The sequence below is a fragment of the Grus americana genome, chromosome 3 (assembly GCF_028858705.1).
Source record: "Grus americana isolate bGruAme1 chromosome 3, bGruAme1.mat, whole genome shotgun sequence".
In the NCBI taxonomy this organism is placed as follows: domain Eukaryota; kingdom Metazoa; phylum Chordata; class Aves; order Gruiformes; family Gruidae; genus Grus; species Grus americana.
The window spans coordinates 85818714-85835000 of NC_072854.1; the positions used below are offsets into that span (position 1 = coordinate 85818714).

The 16287-nt window shown below is 40.9% G+C and overlaps 1 protein-coding gene across 1 annotated transcript; it reads right to left on the reverse strand.

The window, feature by feature from the left end:
* Positions 1-3647: 3647 nt before the first annotated feature.
* Positions 3648-15740, reverse strand: LOC129204554 (ligand-dependent nuclear receptor-interacting factor 1-like). The gene is made up of 4 exons (XM_054820776.1): positions 14646-15740; positions 13759-13989; positions 7414-7644; positions 3648-3815 (listed from the first exon to the last, which is right to left on the reverse strand). Exons 1-4 carry the CDS (start codon positions 15738-15740, stop codon positions 3648-3650), a joined length of 1725 nt encoding a protein of 574 aa, XP_054676751.1.
* Between the last annotated feature and the right edge of the window lie 547 nt (positions 15741-16287).

The window sequence follows — 16287 nt, forward strand, 5'->3', positions numbered from 1 at the left end:
CTGGCTTCGCTGTTGGTCTTAGGACAGAGGCAGCTTAGCTGAGCTGTTCCAGTGTCTGAGCAGCTTCCTGCTGACTGGAGGACTGGGAAGAAAAAAAGATTTCATCTGATTAAAACTGAAACTCAATTCTGAAAAAGATGAAGTTTCCAGTTAGCAGGAAACCCCCTTTCCTGGCTGTCCTCAGGTCTAACTTGGATCCCCTCATCTGAACTAGGGATGCCTGTGCTTCTTGTCTTCTGTACTTTGAGTACGCAAAGGAGATGTATAAAGACAGTTGATTATAATGATTGATGTTAATGGCAGTACAGAAGAGAATTATCTGTATTTAAATTACTAATGTGTCTCCTAACACTGTTTCTCTCTAAATCACTGGGAAAGTCAGACTAGATTTTAACAGATGGTGTTATATAGTTCCAGAAACAAATAATCCAACTACTGCGGTTGGAAGGGAATTTGCTCTGTCAAAGCCTAGATAGGTTTTTAAGTCAACAAAATATATGTGGCAATTTTATAGATTTATACAATGTGTAGGCCAGAAGCAAAGGTTGGGTCTTTCACTCTGACATCACATGTGACACAGGCAACAGATTTTCACCTGGTTTCTCCTGTCTTAAGCATCTTCTGACATGACAGCAGATTCCACCACATTATCAAGTAGCTCTTCAAGTCTGTCTTCTCCCTTGCCAAACTTCCAGGTCTTCTTGTTTATTATAGACTGTGCATGTTTCAAATGTCATCACCATAGAGAATGCGGTATAATATTAGATAGTGCAAGTTTTAAGAAACAACTTGCTCATTCTTTCCAGCACTGCTAATGAGGGTATTAAAGGAGTTTCTCTTCCACCTCTGAACTTCAGACTGTCAGCTGTTGTACTGTGCTTAGTTTGGTTTGAAAAAGCAATTGAGTTAAATTTTTGTAACTGTAGCTTACAACTCTGTTCTGTTGGGCCTATTAAATGAATGACGGAGTGGTGTCTTTAGTATACTTTCCCATTAACATTTAGCACATGTAAATTTGAGAACACAATTGATAAATTGGTATCAATAATATTTGTTATGTAGCTTTTAACTGCCTGGATGCTGCTAATTTTCACTCACTTGGACTTCTGTGCCCTGAGTCCCAGGATCATCACATAGGAAAATCCAGATGAGAGTTGTCCCCCCAGTACCCTCCCTGCACCATGCAGAAGATACCAGGCAGGGTTTTATTCAGGGACACTACTTAAGACCACTCTCTACCGTGGCCAGTGTCGATGGCTCCCTGTGCCAGCACTCCTGATCCCCAGCTCAGGTAAGCATGCTGTGTTTTCATACATGTCTTTGGGGTGGGATCTGGGAGGCGTGAGTGAGCCTTCTGGTGGAATTACAATTCTTTATACTATCAGTCTGACTGCAAGGTATGACAAGGCTTTAAACGGAACTGCCTTTGGGCTATGAGTTGCAGAAGAAATCTGCTTCAGAATATCTAGTTGCATCAGAAACTGTCATCCTTCAATGCATGCAAACCCATGACCGAAGCTGTGCTCCAAAGATGCTCGTTGGCTCCTTCAAGATGCTCAGTGGGTCAGATAGCAGATCTCAGCTCTCCTTGATGCCACATCAGCAATTCTCAGAGCAGGAGGCTCCTGGAAAATGGTGAGGGTGGTAGCTCCTGTGGGAGAGGACAGAGGGCTTCACACAGCAGGTCAGAAGGAACTGGAGGAGGGGGAAGCAGCTTGGCCCCAAGCCTAAAGGGGAGCTCAGAAGCTGCAGTGACTGCTATGCCCAGGTCAGGCTAGGAGGAAAAGGTGTCCACACTGGCAGACATTGTGCTTGCCAAGCACGTTGACCAGATTTTCCGCATTTTAATCCCCAGGTGGCATTTTTGTCCCATAGGACAAAGTTCAGCTTGCTGGTTATACTGGATCCTCCCCATTCCTAACATATTTCTATTTCACTGTTCCTGGTTTGGAAAGTTTTTGATCAGCCCCCTCAGATCCTATCCCTGTTTATGTTCTTACAAATTATTAGCCATCTTGTCCTCACCAAGTAATAAAATTGGGTTGTCTCAACACTTTTGCTGATCCATGATGTGCTGTTCAGCAGAAAGCATTCCTGCCCTTCAAACTCAAAGCCTTTACTAAAAGTTATACACCCTCTGGTGTGCCTTTTTTCTGGGGGAGAAAAGCATTGGTGTGTTGTGGGATTGATGGCCCATAAAGAAAGTGGAAAGGGCACCAGTCACTCTGAATTGGTTTTAGACTTCCCATGGGTGACAGCCACGTAGAGAACTTGGCTTTTAAGTGCTTTGGGCATGGAGAGCAAAGATATTTTCTGGGACAGAAAAGGTCTGGCTGCAATGACTATCTGGTGAAGGGGGTATGGGCTATTGGGTGCTGATGGCCCATCATGAGGCAGGAATTTGGCAGACCTCACCAAATAGTTTCAGCCAGAGCTGAAAAGAGGTGTGAGGGGGATGATACAGAAGATCTCATCTCACTTAAAGAGAGAGGAAGGCACCTTTCAATCTTCCATGGCCAAATCAGCCTTTTCCTAGCCCTTGTCAAACTTCCCACCCCCAATGTGGATGTTGTTGGCTTCCAAGGCAAGGAGTCTTCCCTCATCCTTCCCCTTCTGAGCTGCACTCCTCACCTTTGGCATCCTCACAAGCACAGTCAAGACTCTTCAGTTTTCCTGAAGGAGGTCGTCATCATGGGCACACAGCAGTACACATGAAGGCCAAAAGGGGCACAGAGGGCCAGAGAAGAGGTGCAGAATAGCCATGCTTGTTTAAAGGTTGATTGGCTGAATGACACATATGGGGAGTGAGTGAAGCAGGCAAGCACTAAGGGTGCAGGATGGCATCCCTCAACCCATCTTCTCAAGTGAAGGAAAGATGACCCAGAAATTTTGGAAATCTGGTCCCCTTTAGTGAAGCCCTCACATTCACCCAATGTAACAGGCATTGCTTTTTAAGCACATTCTTCTTCAGCCCACTTCTGGATCTGAATGCACAGTATATTTGAACCTCCATTTGTGAGGAGACACAGCATCTCATACACAGGTACCATCCCAGACACTTGTATGGGGGTAAATGGCCATTTTCACAGTGCAAACAGACATGAAAACCCCAAGAAAAGTTGTGTTTCTGTTTTGAAAGAAGATATTAGCATCCTCATTAAGTGTGAGGCTACAGCTGCAGGAGCCGTGGGCATCAAGTATCTTTCTGGTGAAGCTTGCTAAGATCAATAATGATAATAAAATCAATAATGATAAATCAACCATGTGCTAAAACAAGCACGACAGTGGAAAAGTAGCCCTTGTTGTCATAGCTGCCCAGAGACGGGCACTGGGCACATGGATACCAACCATCACTGACTCCATTGCAGTTTAGGTATCCATAGAGCTCAAAGGCCTGGATGACTTTATGAATGACTCCCACATGCTCTTTGAATGAAAGCAGTTTGGAGAATGGCCATGGACATCTGAAATACTACTCTGTTTTGACCATCCCAAACTGGTTATTCATCAGTTAGGCTTCACATTGCACCTCAGGGTGAGAGCTACTGTCTCTTTCACTGTAAGAATGGCAAAATCCTGACAACAGCTCATGGCAGAAGGCAGTAATGGTCTCCCTTCACATCTGAAAAATTTGCATCCAATGCTGTTCATGACAGATCCTGGTGGCAATGTGGTCCTTCAAATCCAAACTCATCTCCTGCAGCAAAGGTGACCCATTGCCCTTGGGGTAGTCGCAGTGGGAAGGACACCCAGGCACATGCAGATCCGGAGTTCCTGCACTGTGCTGGAGGAGAGGTAGGCTGCAGAGCACTGAGCTGTTGCGGTATAGAACAACAAAATGTGAGTAAGCACTGAGAGGTGGTAATCATCAGCTCTAGTAGCTGGCTGGCTAATCAGAGGTAGCTGTTTACATGGAAGAACTTACTTCATGTCTCATTTTGAACCATTGGTAACTCCCAGAATGTGAAGGCCTTGAGAGTGATTCACGTGCTTTTTGCCTTGGGGATATTTGTGACTGGATTCATAAACTCAGGCGAATAAATGACAGAAGATACATGAGACATTACTGTGGCACATTACAAATTTTTGATTTAATGACATTTTGATTTAGGAAATCCACGGACTTAATCTTGATTTTATGCAGTGAAAATGCTTCATTTATTATGTACTTTCCTGGAAACCTAAGTTGTCAACATAAAAATTCTAGAAAGCTTCCTCTCACTTTTGTTCCTCCTACTCTTGTAATTCTGCCTTTTATTTATAAAGCCTCCCACTGATGTATATGCCACCTTATTTGGAAGCAAGACAGTAACAGAAGGATGAGTGTTGGTCTTTGTCTACTGGAAGCAAATAAAACCCTGGTGGCTGTTCCTCTGCCGCTGCTCTGCCACTCCTGGAAGCAAGGACAATAGTTCAGAGTACGCATTTCCTTTGAAAACGTAAAAGACCAAATATTGAACATCGTACATAAGATGTTAATGATTCACCTTCTTCTGTCATATATGTGATTTTTTTTCCGTATTACTTCCCCCCCCCCCCTCCCCCCGTCCAGCCCCATATTACTCATTAGGCTTTGAACTCTCTTGTTTTTCCAAGCTGGCAAGCTCCTAGCATTTCTCTGGCTACAAATTATCTCAGAATTGTGGTGTCAGGGTAATCAGCACAATATTTCAAATCTCTCTAGCAGAAAAAAATACTTCACAATCTTAAAACACTTCTTTTTTCCAATTATTTTTTCTGTCAGTATTTTCAGCTTTATCATCATGTGAATGAAAATGAAGGACTCTTGCCCCCAGGATACTTGTTAGAGCTTCCAACAAAGGTACATGACTACATTTGCCATCAGCTCTTATGTATTTTGAAAATGGGACTGAGCCTAAGGATTTTGATGAAACACACTACCACCCACTAAAATTAATAACTGTACTGGATACCAACATCAGGTAAACAGTTTAGGTATTGGTTTTGCATTACATTATTATTTCTGGATAATCATTTGTATGCGCCATTCATGATACATAGTTTTCACTTCTCTGTCTCCACCTTCTACAGTCTTCCAATATCTGTCATTCTCTTTCCCTCTGGAAATAACCTACTTACCATGTTTCTCTTGCACCAGCAACCCATTCGCTCTTTGAAAACTATTTTTTATATATTGAATTGTTTAGGTAATATGTATTTAGTGATATCCTTACCAATCGTTCTTACTTTGGAATATGATGCTTGTCTATTTTTCTAGATATTATAGTTACTCTGATAACAGCTATTACCCTTCTTGTAAATCTTGTCTTGCACATAAAGCAAAACACAGGTGTTCCCTTTAGCAGGGGGCTCTTGCATTTGCAGAGCCCTTCAGCAAGACTTAACAATTGTAGGTTAATCCCAATATCATAACCTCTCCATAAACTTAATTTTCGTGAGAGGAACACAAACCAGAGAAAGACAGAAATAAGGAGCAACAATTTAAAGAAGATATAGCATCTTTTAATTATTTAAATAATTCTAACTGCAAAGAACACGGTCTGCATAAATGACAGAATGTAACAAAGTGAATGTAATCTGTGAAGAAAAAGACATGGCAGCTGAAAATATTGAAAAGGCAGTCACAATAACAATTAATGTTAATGAGCACTACTAATGACATTGTTGGTAACTGAAAGTTCTCAACAGCAGTCTTGCAATTGGAAGCATTGCTGTAAAACAGCTGTAGAATAAATTCAAACATTTAATGTTTCATTAGGTATTTGATCCTATTTCATTTTTGGGACACATGTTGAGAAATGACAATGTGGATAGATGGAGAAACTCCATCAAAATTTGACTATCCTGAGAATCGGCCTTGGCATATTTACTGCGAAAGAAATTTTAGGAAAAAAGACAGCTAGCACTAATTTTCTTACAATGGATGTTTCATTCGGGTTCTGGCAGAAAGAAAAAAAAATAAAAAGTAGTTCATACCTGTGCTTTCAACATATTCTTTGGAAAGTTTTGCTTTACTTGGCCTTGAAATATTTCACAAAAAGATAGAGTATATTTTCATGAATGCTGAGGGTACACCAATGATTTTCCCATACAGGGACAACAAAAGCCGACTGTTCTCAGAGATCTTGGAAAGGTTGAGTGATGCTGGTTTAAAATTCAGTTGACAGAAATGGAAGTTTAATGGTACAGGCGGAATAAGAGATAACAGACAGATCTAGGAGAAATACTAATTTATTATTGATTACTAATTTATCTGCAGAATAAGCACTTGAACAAAGGTATATGGGAATAATATAGGTTGCTGGAAACCTTATGGCCAGTCTGGCTGCTGAAATAATCTTAAGAGCTTTATTGTAGAAAAATACAAAATGGACACAAGAGGCCAATCGCAACCAAGAGTTTGAATATCTCAGGGATCAGAGAAAGCAGAGACCTGTTCTGAGAGTCTCTCATAACACCAGGCAAAACTGCCAAATGATACTTCTAAGCAAGGCCACAAGGCACAACTTTTGAAAAAGTAGGGCAATGGCTAAAAATATGTAGCTTGTACTCCTAGCACCTTACCTAAAAGTGAATGGTCCAAACAAAAAAAAAGCCTAGCACAGGTATGAAAAGCATCTTGTTTCTGCCTATGGGACACACATTGGCACAGATTGCAAACCATTACTAGCAGTAAGAGGTCAGCAGGCAATTTTTCTGCTCTCAGTTGCAGTTATATGAGTGGCAACCAGAATACAGACCAGGAAGAGACTTCAGCAGTAGCTGACATTCTGTCTGCACTTTTTGCCAGAACTGAAAGAAAAGACAGATCCTGGCATTTTAGAAGTAATTGTGGTGAGGAAATCTTTCATAGAATCATAGAATGGTTTGGGTTGGGTTGGAAGGGACCTCAAAGATCCTCTAGTTCCAACCCCCCTGCCATGGGCAGGGACACCCTCCACTAGACCAGGTTGCCCAAAGCCCCATCCAACCTGGCCTTGAACACTGCCAGGGAGGGGGCAGCCACAGCTGCTCTGGGCAACCTGTTCCAGTGTCTCCTTTACTCCATATCCCGTGTCTAGCAGTTTTGTAGGAAATAAAATTGGAGTTGTGAAAAGAATGTTTTAAAAGCTGAAAAATTAAACTCAAGTCCTTATTTGGTTGTAGTGATTTATATGACCACACTCTTCAGCTTTTAGCTGTCATGTGCAGGAATATCATTGATAACAGAGGACTATCAACAGAGTCAGAGTTTCCTGACTCTATCGATAGCCCTGATATGTAAAAAATATCAGCACTATAAATCCTTATAGACATTGCAATGTTCTCAAATAGAAAATGTTTTATGACAAGGGGTCAAACACTCAGACATTTTGAAAAGTGTACTAATGATGTGTAACAAACACTTCAGGATGAGGCATGCTTTGTATTTCTATATGGACAGTTAAGTACCTTTGGCACTTTTTGCCATTTCTTTGTCCTGGTGGTTACCTTCCATTTAAGCGCAGCAGCTTTGCTAGAATCCTCTATAAGCTCAAGGAGACTTATCCTGTTGAGATGGACTCTTACATCTTGAACAATACCAAATTTCTTTCTTAGCTGATCGTCAGCTTCCCAGTGGGCTTCTTTCTCATTTCTTTTTTGCCAGCCTTCTTTGGGTGGGAATGCAGTCTTGTTGAGGAACTGAAACAAGAAAGAGTAGAACATGACTATCTGAATGCGAGTGTTGGATAGCCATTTTCCTCCCACCCCAAGGATGTGGGGATGTGTGTTATCTTCACAGCTTCTTTCTACAGTCTCCCCTACCTCAGGGATGTGGCTTTGCATGAAGGAATTTTCTAAATATTCTTGTAACTGTGGGGACAGCTATTATCCCTGCTTATAATTCTTGTCTTGCATATGAAAACATTTTGCAAGGTGTTCTCTTAAGTAAGGGATAGGTGCATGTGAAGGCTGCTTCGAAAAGATTGTGGCCTCCACATAAAATTTATTTTCAATGAAAGGAACTTGAACTGGGGAAAGACAGAAATAAGGAAAATGAATGTAAAGAAGTTATAAAATCTTTTTATTTCTTGAATAACTCTAATTGCAAAGAATACAATTTAGAGATCCATCTGAAATATGAACATTAAAGCATAATTCAGAGTTCTTCCTGTCTCTTCAAGGGCTTAAAAATAAAGATTAGGATTTCTACCTCAAAAACAGATTGGGGAAAGTGTTTATATCACAGATTATTACCATAAAATGGCAAGAAATTATGGAAATAATATAGCAAAGCAGGACTATTTAACTGAAACTTGTCAAATATTAAAACCTTGCCATTCTTTCCAGATAGGTCATTGTTATTTGTGGCTATTTTGGCAATTTCAGATGGATTTGAACTAGACTTGAAACAAATTTATAAAAATGTTGCTAACTAGAAGGAAGAGTGAAAACAGGGTTAGGCCTAACTTTTTAAAAGATGTGATTATTTATGTTGTGTTGGTTTTGGCACAGTGCTGGAAACCTTATGTTTGAGGGATGTTTCTAGAAATGAATAATGGGAGAGAAAAGGCTGTTTTGCTTGTACTACATAGCTTGTATGATATTTGCCAGAACTAAAACAGTGGAGTGTTTGTGGGGAAAATTACAGATGGGAACTCAGCTTTCCAAAGATGAATTGGGGCTGTGAGGCCCATTTGTGCAGACTCTTGCCTGGAGCAAGGTCACAATGAGGGCTACCCGGGGTAGAGAGTGATACACGCTGTTGGAAGGGCAGTGGGATATGGCTCATATTTTACATGTTACTTTAGTTCGCACTGTACATTAACAATGTGATGGGTTTGTTTTATGTGTGAGCAGGAGGCCACACCTTCACTACAGGGGATTTGCTGTCAGGAAAGATAAAAATGACCTGATGGACAGAAGAAGCTGTGAGGTGGTAAATGGTATCTGGATTTCTGTCCTTTGATTAAAATATTCTCTTTTTGCCTTTAAATAAAGAACAGCAACCCAAAACCTTCAAGACCTTTTCCAAAATATGCTGGTAAATTAGCTAATAAAAACAGGACAGCTTGTCAACCTTATTATACTATGCAAGAGATAACGAACAGAATAAGAAATAACAAACATCAAGCAATAGAACAACTTATACTCACTGGATAGAATACCCTAGTACTCTACTCAGTTAAGTTCATGTCACATCCAGTCCTCCCATTTATTTTGCTTGTAGGAAATGAGAACATACCGATGGGATGTATCCACATCTGTGCACAGCTAGCAGCTGTGTAGCTCTTGGCTTTTAGTAGACACATACAGAAGGTAAAGTGTGTCCTATTCTTGTACTGTAGTTCCATAAGGCAACCAAAAAAACATTACGAACAACATTCCAGGTTAAGTGAAAAAGGTACAAATCCTAAGATTTTTATTTTATGCTTGGGCTATAGGTCAACAAGCTTCTATTGACTTTTACAGTATTAGGCTGTTTGAAGTAAAATTAAGGCCAGAACTGATTTGGGTTGTGTTGTTGGATTACTGAGTAAAAGGATCCATATAGCTCTTACGAATACCATATCCTGCCTTGTTGCATTCTGTCAGGTGGCATCAAGAGGAAATAACCTCCTTTTCTGGCTCCTCTGAAGGCTGCTCACCCACCTGTGGGCCTGTCTGCCTGCAGGCTACTTGTCCAGGAATCGCTCTCAAACCAGAGAATGTATTGAAGTTCAGTATCTTATTAAGGAATTCAGGTAGAAAAGGTGAAGCATATTTCAAAAGAGAACAGACATCTCCTCCTTTATCAAAGAGGGACTGTGAAATAACCTTGAACTGGCAGGGTTCAATGTACCAAGAACATCAGCTTCAAGAAATTAGCACAGTATGGGGCAGATGCTATAAAACGAGTGTCATTGGTATGATCTGAAACTCTGAAATGGTCTGTCTGGATTTATGCATTGTATGCTTAAATCTGATATTGTTCTCAGAGGATTTCTGTTGGCTTAAATTGATGCTGGATGCAGGTAAGGTCCCCTCACTCTTTAAAGGGACACAGGATTGGGACTCTTCCATATTATGTTATATAGCAATACTTACCTGAGCCTTAAAGCAAATGTTAGGACATCTCTGTCTCTAAGGACATGTAACATACTACTAGCAGCCAACAATCTAGGGCAGCAGCTAAGTAGGAAAGAAACTCAGAATAATGCATTAGCAACCGCCTATTTTGCAACCCAGGCATTCAAGCAAAATAATTTATTTGTAGTGAGCACCGCTGGCTCAGTGCTCTTGGCAGTCTTTTGTAGGTAGGTGGTTGCTAGTTGAAATGTCTTTCAATTCCAGATTGAGACTGTCCAGTCAGACAGCAAGCTGTACGCAAGAGAGAGATAAGCTCTGTCTTCAATCTCTGCTGTTATCTTCCTACTGAGGTGGTCCTCACAGCCTCCATACAGGCAGACTCCCACCGAAGGAGGGCTGTTCCTTTGTCTGTTGACAGTACAGTCTCTTAGGCAACCATCTGTATGTCAGATTTTAATGATATTACATTTAAAGATTTATGTTAGAAAGATTGTTGCCAATTTCTTCATTGTGTCACAAGAATTGAATATTGGAGCCAAATCTCTTGGTGAAGAATAAACTAATAGGCTTAGGTTTTTATTATATTGGGATTTTATTAGCTGCAGTAAAAATAAAAAGGAAAGTTTAGCATTGTAAAATGACTGCCATTTAAACATCAACTTTCTGAAATTACAATATCGCACATAACAAGCTATAGTGTCACTTAATTCAATAAGTAATCCAGAGGCATCTACGTAAAGACTTCTGGTTACTGGTCTTCTTTAAACAGCAAACAACTGTGAGTACTGGGGTCCTGTTTCTCTGTATGTACCACGTGATGTTCCTCCCACAATTGTGGAAGCCTGTTAACTCCATCACTTTTCCACTAGTGGAGGACAGAACACATTCAGGCTGTAATAATGAACCCACTCAACAGAAGAGATTCTGAGAGAAGAAATGGTCAGTGTTTTCAAGATATTAAATGCAAAACTAAAGACTGAGACAATTTTTTAATTAAATGAACAGAAGCACAATAGAAAGCACAGTAACAACCCACCCCCAAATACTGATTTGAAGTTTTGTAATTTAAGAGCAGTGAGAACCAACTTTCACTTCTGCTGCTTGTTTTTATAGATTGCTTCTACTCCTGTTTCTCATCCTTTAAGGATTTTAAAAGCTTGTTTACATTTCTTTTTCCTCTTGATGTTTCATTTACAACTGGCATATTTGAAGAGAAAGTATCCTTTCACTAACCAGAACGTGAAGTTTTACTCTGGGAAAATTCATCTCGGTCATCTTGAATGCACAGGGTTTGTTTAGTACTCTTCCCAAAAGAAGGTCTGGCAGCATGTGTGGCATTCACACTGAATACATAGAATATTTTTTCCCCCCTTTTCCATGGTCTGTGCAGTGCTGCATCTCTGATGTGAATGCACTTCCTTCTTCCTCTCCTTTGAGATTACTCCCATTCCTCTAGGTACTTTTCTTCTCTTTGGTAAAACTTGTCCAAGTGGCAGAGTTTGCTCTTAAACAAAAAGGATCCAATGTGTGATGATTAATGCCTACAGTCTCAGCCAACTATCACTTAATCCATAATTTATTTGCTTTCCAAAGAGAATGATCTAGGTTGGACAATGTAGGAGGAAAACAAAACAACAGCGACCTGCTTTAGATCAAGACTCTGTTGTTCCTGTCCACAAGGAGATTCTGGTGCTCTTCAGGTAATGGACTCACATCTACCAGTCAGTAGGCAAATATATTGCAGCAAAGAGTACTAAGATCTTAAAAGGACCCATCATGTTTGATATCAATACAAACACGAGTTCCTTACATTACTGAATTGGAGTGTTCAAAATGAACTCCAAAATTAGAGTCTTTGCCAAACCAATAGATTTGTATTGGGTTTGAGTGGCAAGGTTTTGGTAGCGGGGAGCTACAGGGGTGGCTTCTGCGAGAAGCTGCTAGAAGCTTCTCCTGTGTCCAACAGTCAATGCCAGCTGGCTCCACGATGAACTTACTGCTGGCCAAGGCTGAGCCCATCAGTGACAGTGGTAGTGCCTCTGTGATAACATGGTTAAGGGGAAAAAAAACCACTGGGAGCAATTGTAGCCAGAGAGAGAAGATGTGAGCAGAACAGCTCTGCAGACACCCAGGTCAGTGAAGAAGGAGGGGGAGGAGGTGCTCCAGGCACCGGAGCAGAGATTCCCCTGCAGCCCGTGGAGAAGGTCATGGTGAGGCAGGCTGTCCCCCTGCAGCTCATGGAAGTTGATGGTGGAGCAGATATCCACCTGCAGCCTGTGGAGGACCCCACGCTGGAGCAGGTGGATGCCCGAAGGAAGCTGTGACCCTGTGGGAAGCCCACACTGGAGCAGGCTCCTGGCAGGACCTGTGGCCCCATGGAGAGAGGAGCCCATGCCGGAGCAGGTTTGCTGGCAGGACTTGTGACCCCGTGGGGGACCCACGCTGGAGCAGGCTGTTCCTGAAGGACTGCACCCTGTGGAAGGGACCCATGCTGGGGCAGTTCGTAAAGAACTGCAGCATGTGGGAAGGACTCATGTGGGAGAAGTCTGTGGAGGACTGTCTCCCGTGGGAGGGACCCCACAGCAAAGCAGAGGAAGAGTGTGAGGAGTCCTCCCCCTGAGGAGGAAGGAGCGGCAGAGACAACGTGTGATGAACTGACTGTAACCCCCATTCCCGGTCCCCCTGTGCTGCTCAGGGGGAGGAGGGAGAGAAATCGGGAGAAAAGTTAAGCCTGCGAGGAAGGGAGGGTTAGGGGGAAAGTGTTTTTAAGGTTTGATTTTGTTTCTCATCACTCAACTCAGATTTGATTGGTAATAAATTAAATTAATTTTCCTGAATTGAGTCTGTTTTGCCTGTGATGGCAATTGGTGAATGATGTCTCTCTGCCCTTATTTCAACCCACAAGCCTTTTGTTGTATTTTCTCTCCCCTGTCCAGCTGAGGAGGGGAGTGATAGAGCGCCGTTGGTGGGCACCTGGTCTCCGGCCAGGGTCAACCCACCACAAGATTAAATAATTTATAACATTATTTAAAACAGGTCTGGGCTGGGATCCTATAGTTTGACTACTTGCACATCTGGGGAAAATCTGAATGTACATATTAGTGTCATTTCTTACCCCCACTTCAATTGTGATGACTCTGTGTGCTGTTGAAAGGGATACAACTGTAGTTAAGAGATACATAGAGATTCTGATGTGCCATTATATTTATTTAGGATGCCATGAATTAAAAGTCTGTTATTTCAGAGTATTTAGGCATAAATTAATACAATTTTATAAAACAGTTATGTGAAGTAATTTTAAACATACATATTAAAAAGATGCATTTCATTAGGGCATGCTGCAACTAGAGAGATCTGATTTATAGATGAAGACAGCAGAGATCTCCCTCTCTCTGTATGAAGAAGTGCTTTCCCATTTGAATTCTTACTTATTATGGTAAAAACTACCTTTAGTGAGATCTGCTATTCTTGTCAGAGAGTTTAGTTAAAGCCTGCAGAAAATAACAGAATATAACAGAACAAATGTAGACTGAAAAGACAGAGTCAGTTTCCTGACTCTGTCAAAAGCCCTGATATGTAAAAAATATCAGCACTATAAATCCTTATAAACATTGCAATGTTCTCAAATAGAAAATGTTTTATGACAAGGGGTCAAACACTCAGACATTTTGAAAAGTGTACTAATGATGTGTAACAAACACTTCAGGATGAGGCATGCTTTGTATTTCTATATGGACAGTTAAGTACCTTTGGCACTTTTTGCCATTTCTTTGTCCTGGTGGTTACCTTCCATTTAAGCGCAGCAGCTTTGCTAGAATCCTCTATAAGCTCAAGGAGACTTATCCTGTTGAGATGGACTCTTACATCTTGAACAATACCAAATTTCTTTCTTAGCTGATCGTCAGCTTCCCAGTGGGCTTCTTTCTCATTTCTTTTTTGCCAGCCTTCTTTGGGTGGGAATGCAGTCTTGTTGAGGAACTGAAACAAGAAAGAGTAGAACATGACCATCTGAATGCGAGTGTTGGATAGCCATTTTCCTCCCACCCCAGGTTACCTTCACAGCTTCTTTCTACAGTCTCCCCTACCTCAGCGATGTGGCTTTGCAAGAAGAATTTAATTCAGGAGGGACCTTGCAAGCCAGCCCTTCTATCTTCTTTCACTGTTACTTTAAAATGTGATTGTGATGGCACTCATCACCTGCTTTCAGAAACCCCACCTTCTCCCTTGGGAAATATCTTGCCATTATACTAAATTCAGCCCTACTGTTCTCTAAATAGCAACAGGCTACTCCCATTAAATGCAGTGCTTTTGTCCTGTTCAAATACTAAAAAAATCTTGATATATCTCAAGATGGACTTTTTCTCAGCATTATCTAATTGTACTTTCTTTTTAAATGGTAAAGTCTTAAGGACCTGCAAGCTTTACTTTGATTTACAATACAGTGATTGTGTCTACTGGAGTTGTTTGGCTTCTCCACAAAAGTGAAATCAAATCCAGGTCACCCATCTTTCATAGCACTTGTTCTGTCATAAATCTGCTGAATAATGCACTTTGAATTTGGCTATATCTAAAAGGAAAGTACTTTACTGTCCGTACATAGACATTCAGCTGATTATCATTGGTCAGGTTACTACCTGTTGTCTTTTCCCAGTAGAAGGGGTGCACTGCTCAGTCTGAGAGATGGTAGTCATCTTGTGTGAAGAGAAATGTGTTGCATTTGAAGTTTTATCTTGGTGGGGGGGGGTAGCAAGGGTTGTAAGACAATTTATGTTCCGTTTTACAACATCCTGTCTTGACAGCAGTGGATGTGGAACTTTGATTGTTACATCACGGATAGCACTACATGTAATGACCCAAACTGTGGTCTTCCTAAGCAACATATCACAGCCATGTATTTCCATTTCTGGTAACAGAGCTTCAGGCCTCATTACACACAGAAAGTAGACTTGCCCATTATATATCGCTATAGCATTTTCCTTAAAGAGAGGAATTTCCATTTGCTCTCCAATAGGACTGATAGATGAAAGTGGTAACATATTCTTATAATCCTTATTCTTGATATTGGTCAGTGATTTTAAAATTCCTGAAACAACACTGCTAGATGACTTTACAATAACAGGATATGATCTTGTCATCTTTCTGTCTAGCTCTTCTTGTGCAAGCTGTTTCACTGGGGTTATTTGGGAACATTTCACATCTTCAATTACTACGTCAGGACTAGAACAGTGTCTTGTTAAGTTTGGGCTGGTTGGTATTAAAGACTTTGGAAAAATGTCCCAAAGGGGGCTGAAAGCGTCTTCCGTCTTTATTACTGGCCATACATAAGTTACAGTTGGTATTTCTGTAGCCTGCCTTACTTCAGAGACATTTTTAGCTCTAGCTGACATTAGTTGCTGCATTTTAGGTGGGAAGGAAGAAAGTGGTATTGATGTGATTTTGGCTTGAGGTGGTATCTCTAGATCATGTTTTAAAATCTGCGCTTGAGGTTCTTCAGTAACCTTAAGAAGTTCAGAGATTCCTGAAACTGATGCTGTGTCTTCTTGGTCAGCATGAACTAGTGAGAGGCATCTTAGCAGAGAGTGCTTTTCAACTGAGGTTTCATTACTCTGAGCATTAAAAACTGTTGAGAAGTTTCCTCTCTGAGCAGAGGTCATGCCAACATTTTCTAGCATGTCAAAACTTCCAGTTGAAAAATCCTCTTCACTGTTCAGCTGCTGATATTCTAGCATCAGAGCAGATGTAGTACCGGCTTCTGTCTTCAGAAAAGCATTATGGTTTGACTTAATGTATCCTGTTTAGGCAGATGAGCTCCCACTACTGTGATCAGGCAGTTGTATACATTGGGAAGGCTTCCAGAGGAAAGAGAATGCAGAAGGAGTTTCAGTAGGTCTCATCTATCTTTATCTCTTTCCCAAAAGGCTTCATTTATGCAGGCTGACACGCTTAAAATAAAAGTTGATATAAATTAAAATATGACTATATATTTGTAAATGCACAGAGTGATTTTTTTTCCTAGATGGTTGTGATATGAAAAGTTAATGCAAAACAAATAAATTAAAAATGAGAAATATATTTGTGATTTAAGTATTAACTAAAGCTCATCTAGGCAGTAGGATTTTTCTGCAATAATCATTTGTTGTGAGATACTTCCAATCTTGAATTAAAACACCAGTGATTTTCTGCTCGCTTCAGTAGGAATTTGCCCAATAGTACAAACTGCTGGTGGACAGGATCTATTTTGTTTACATGTACCATTCCCTCATGTAAGAAGATGCA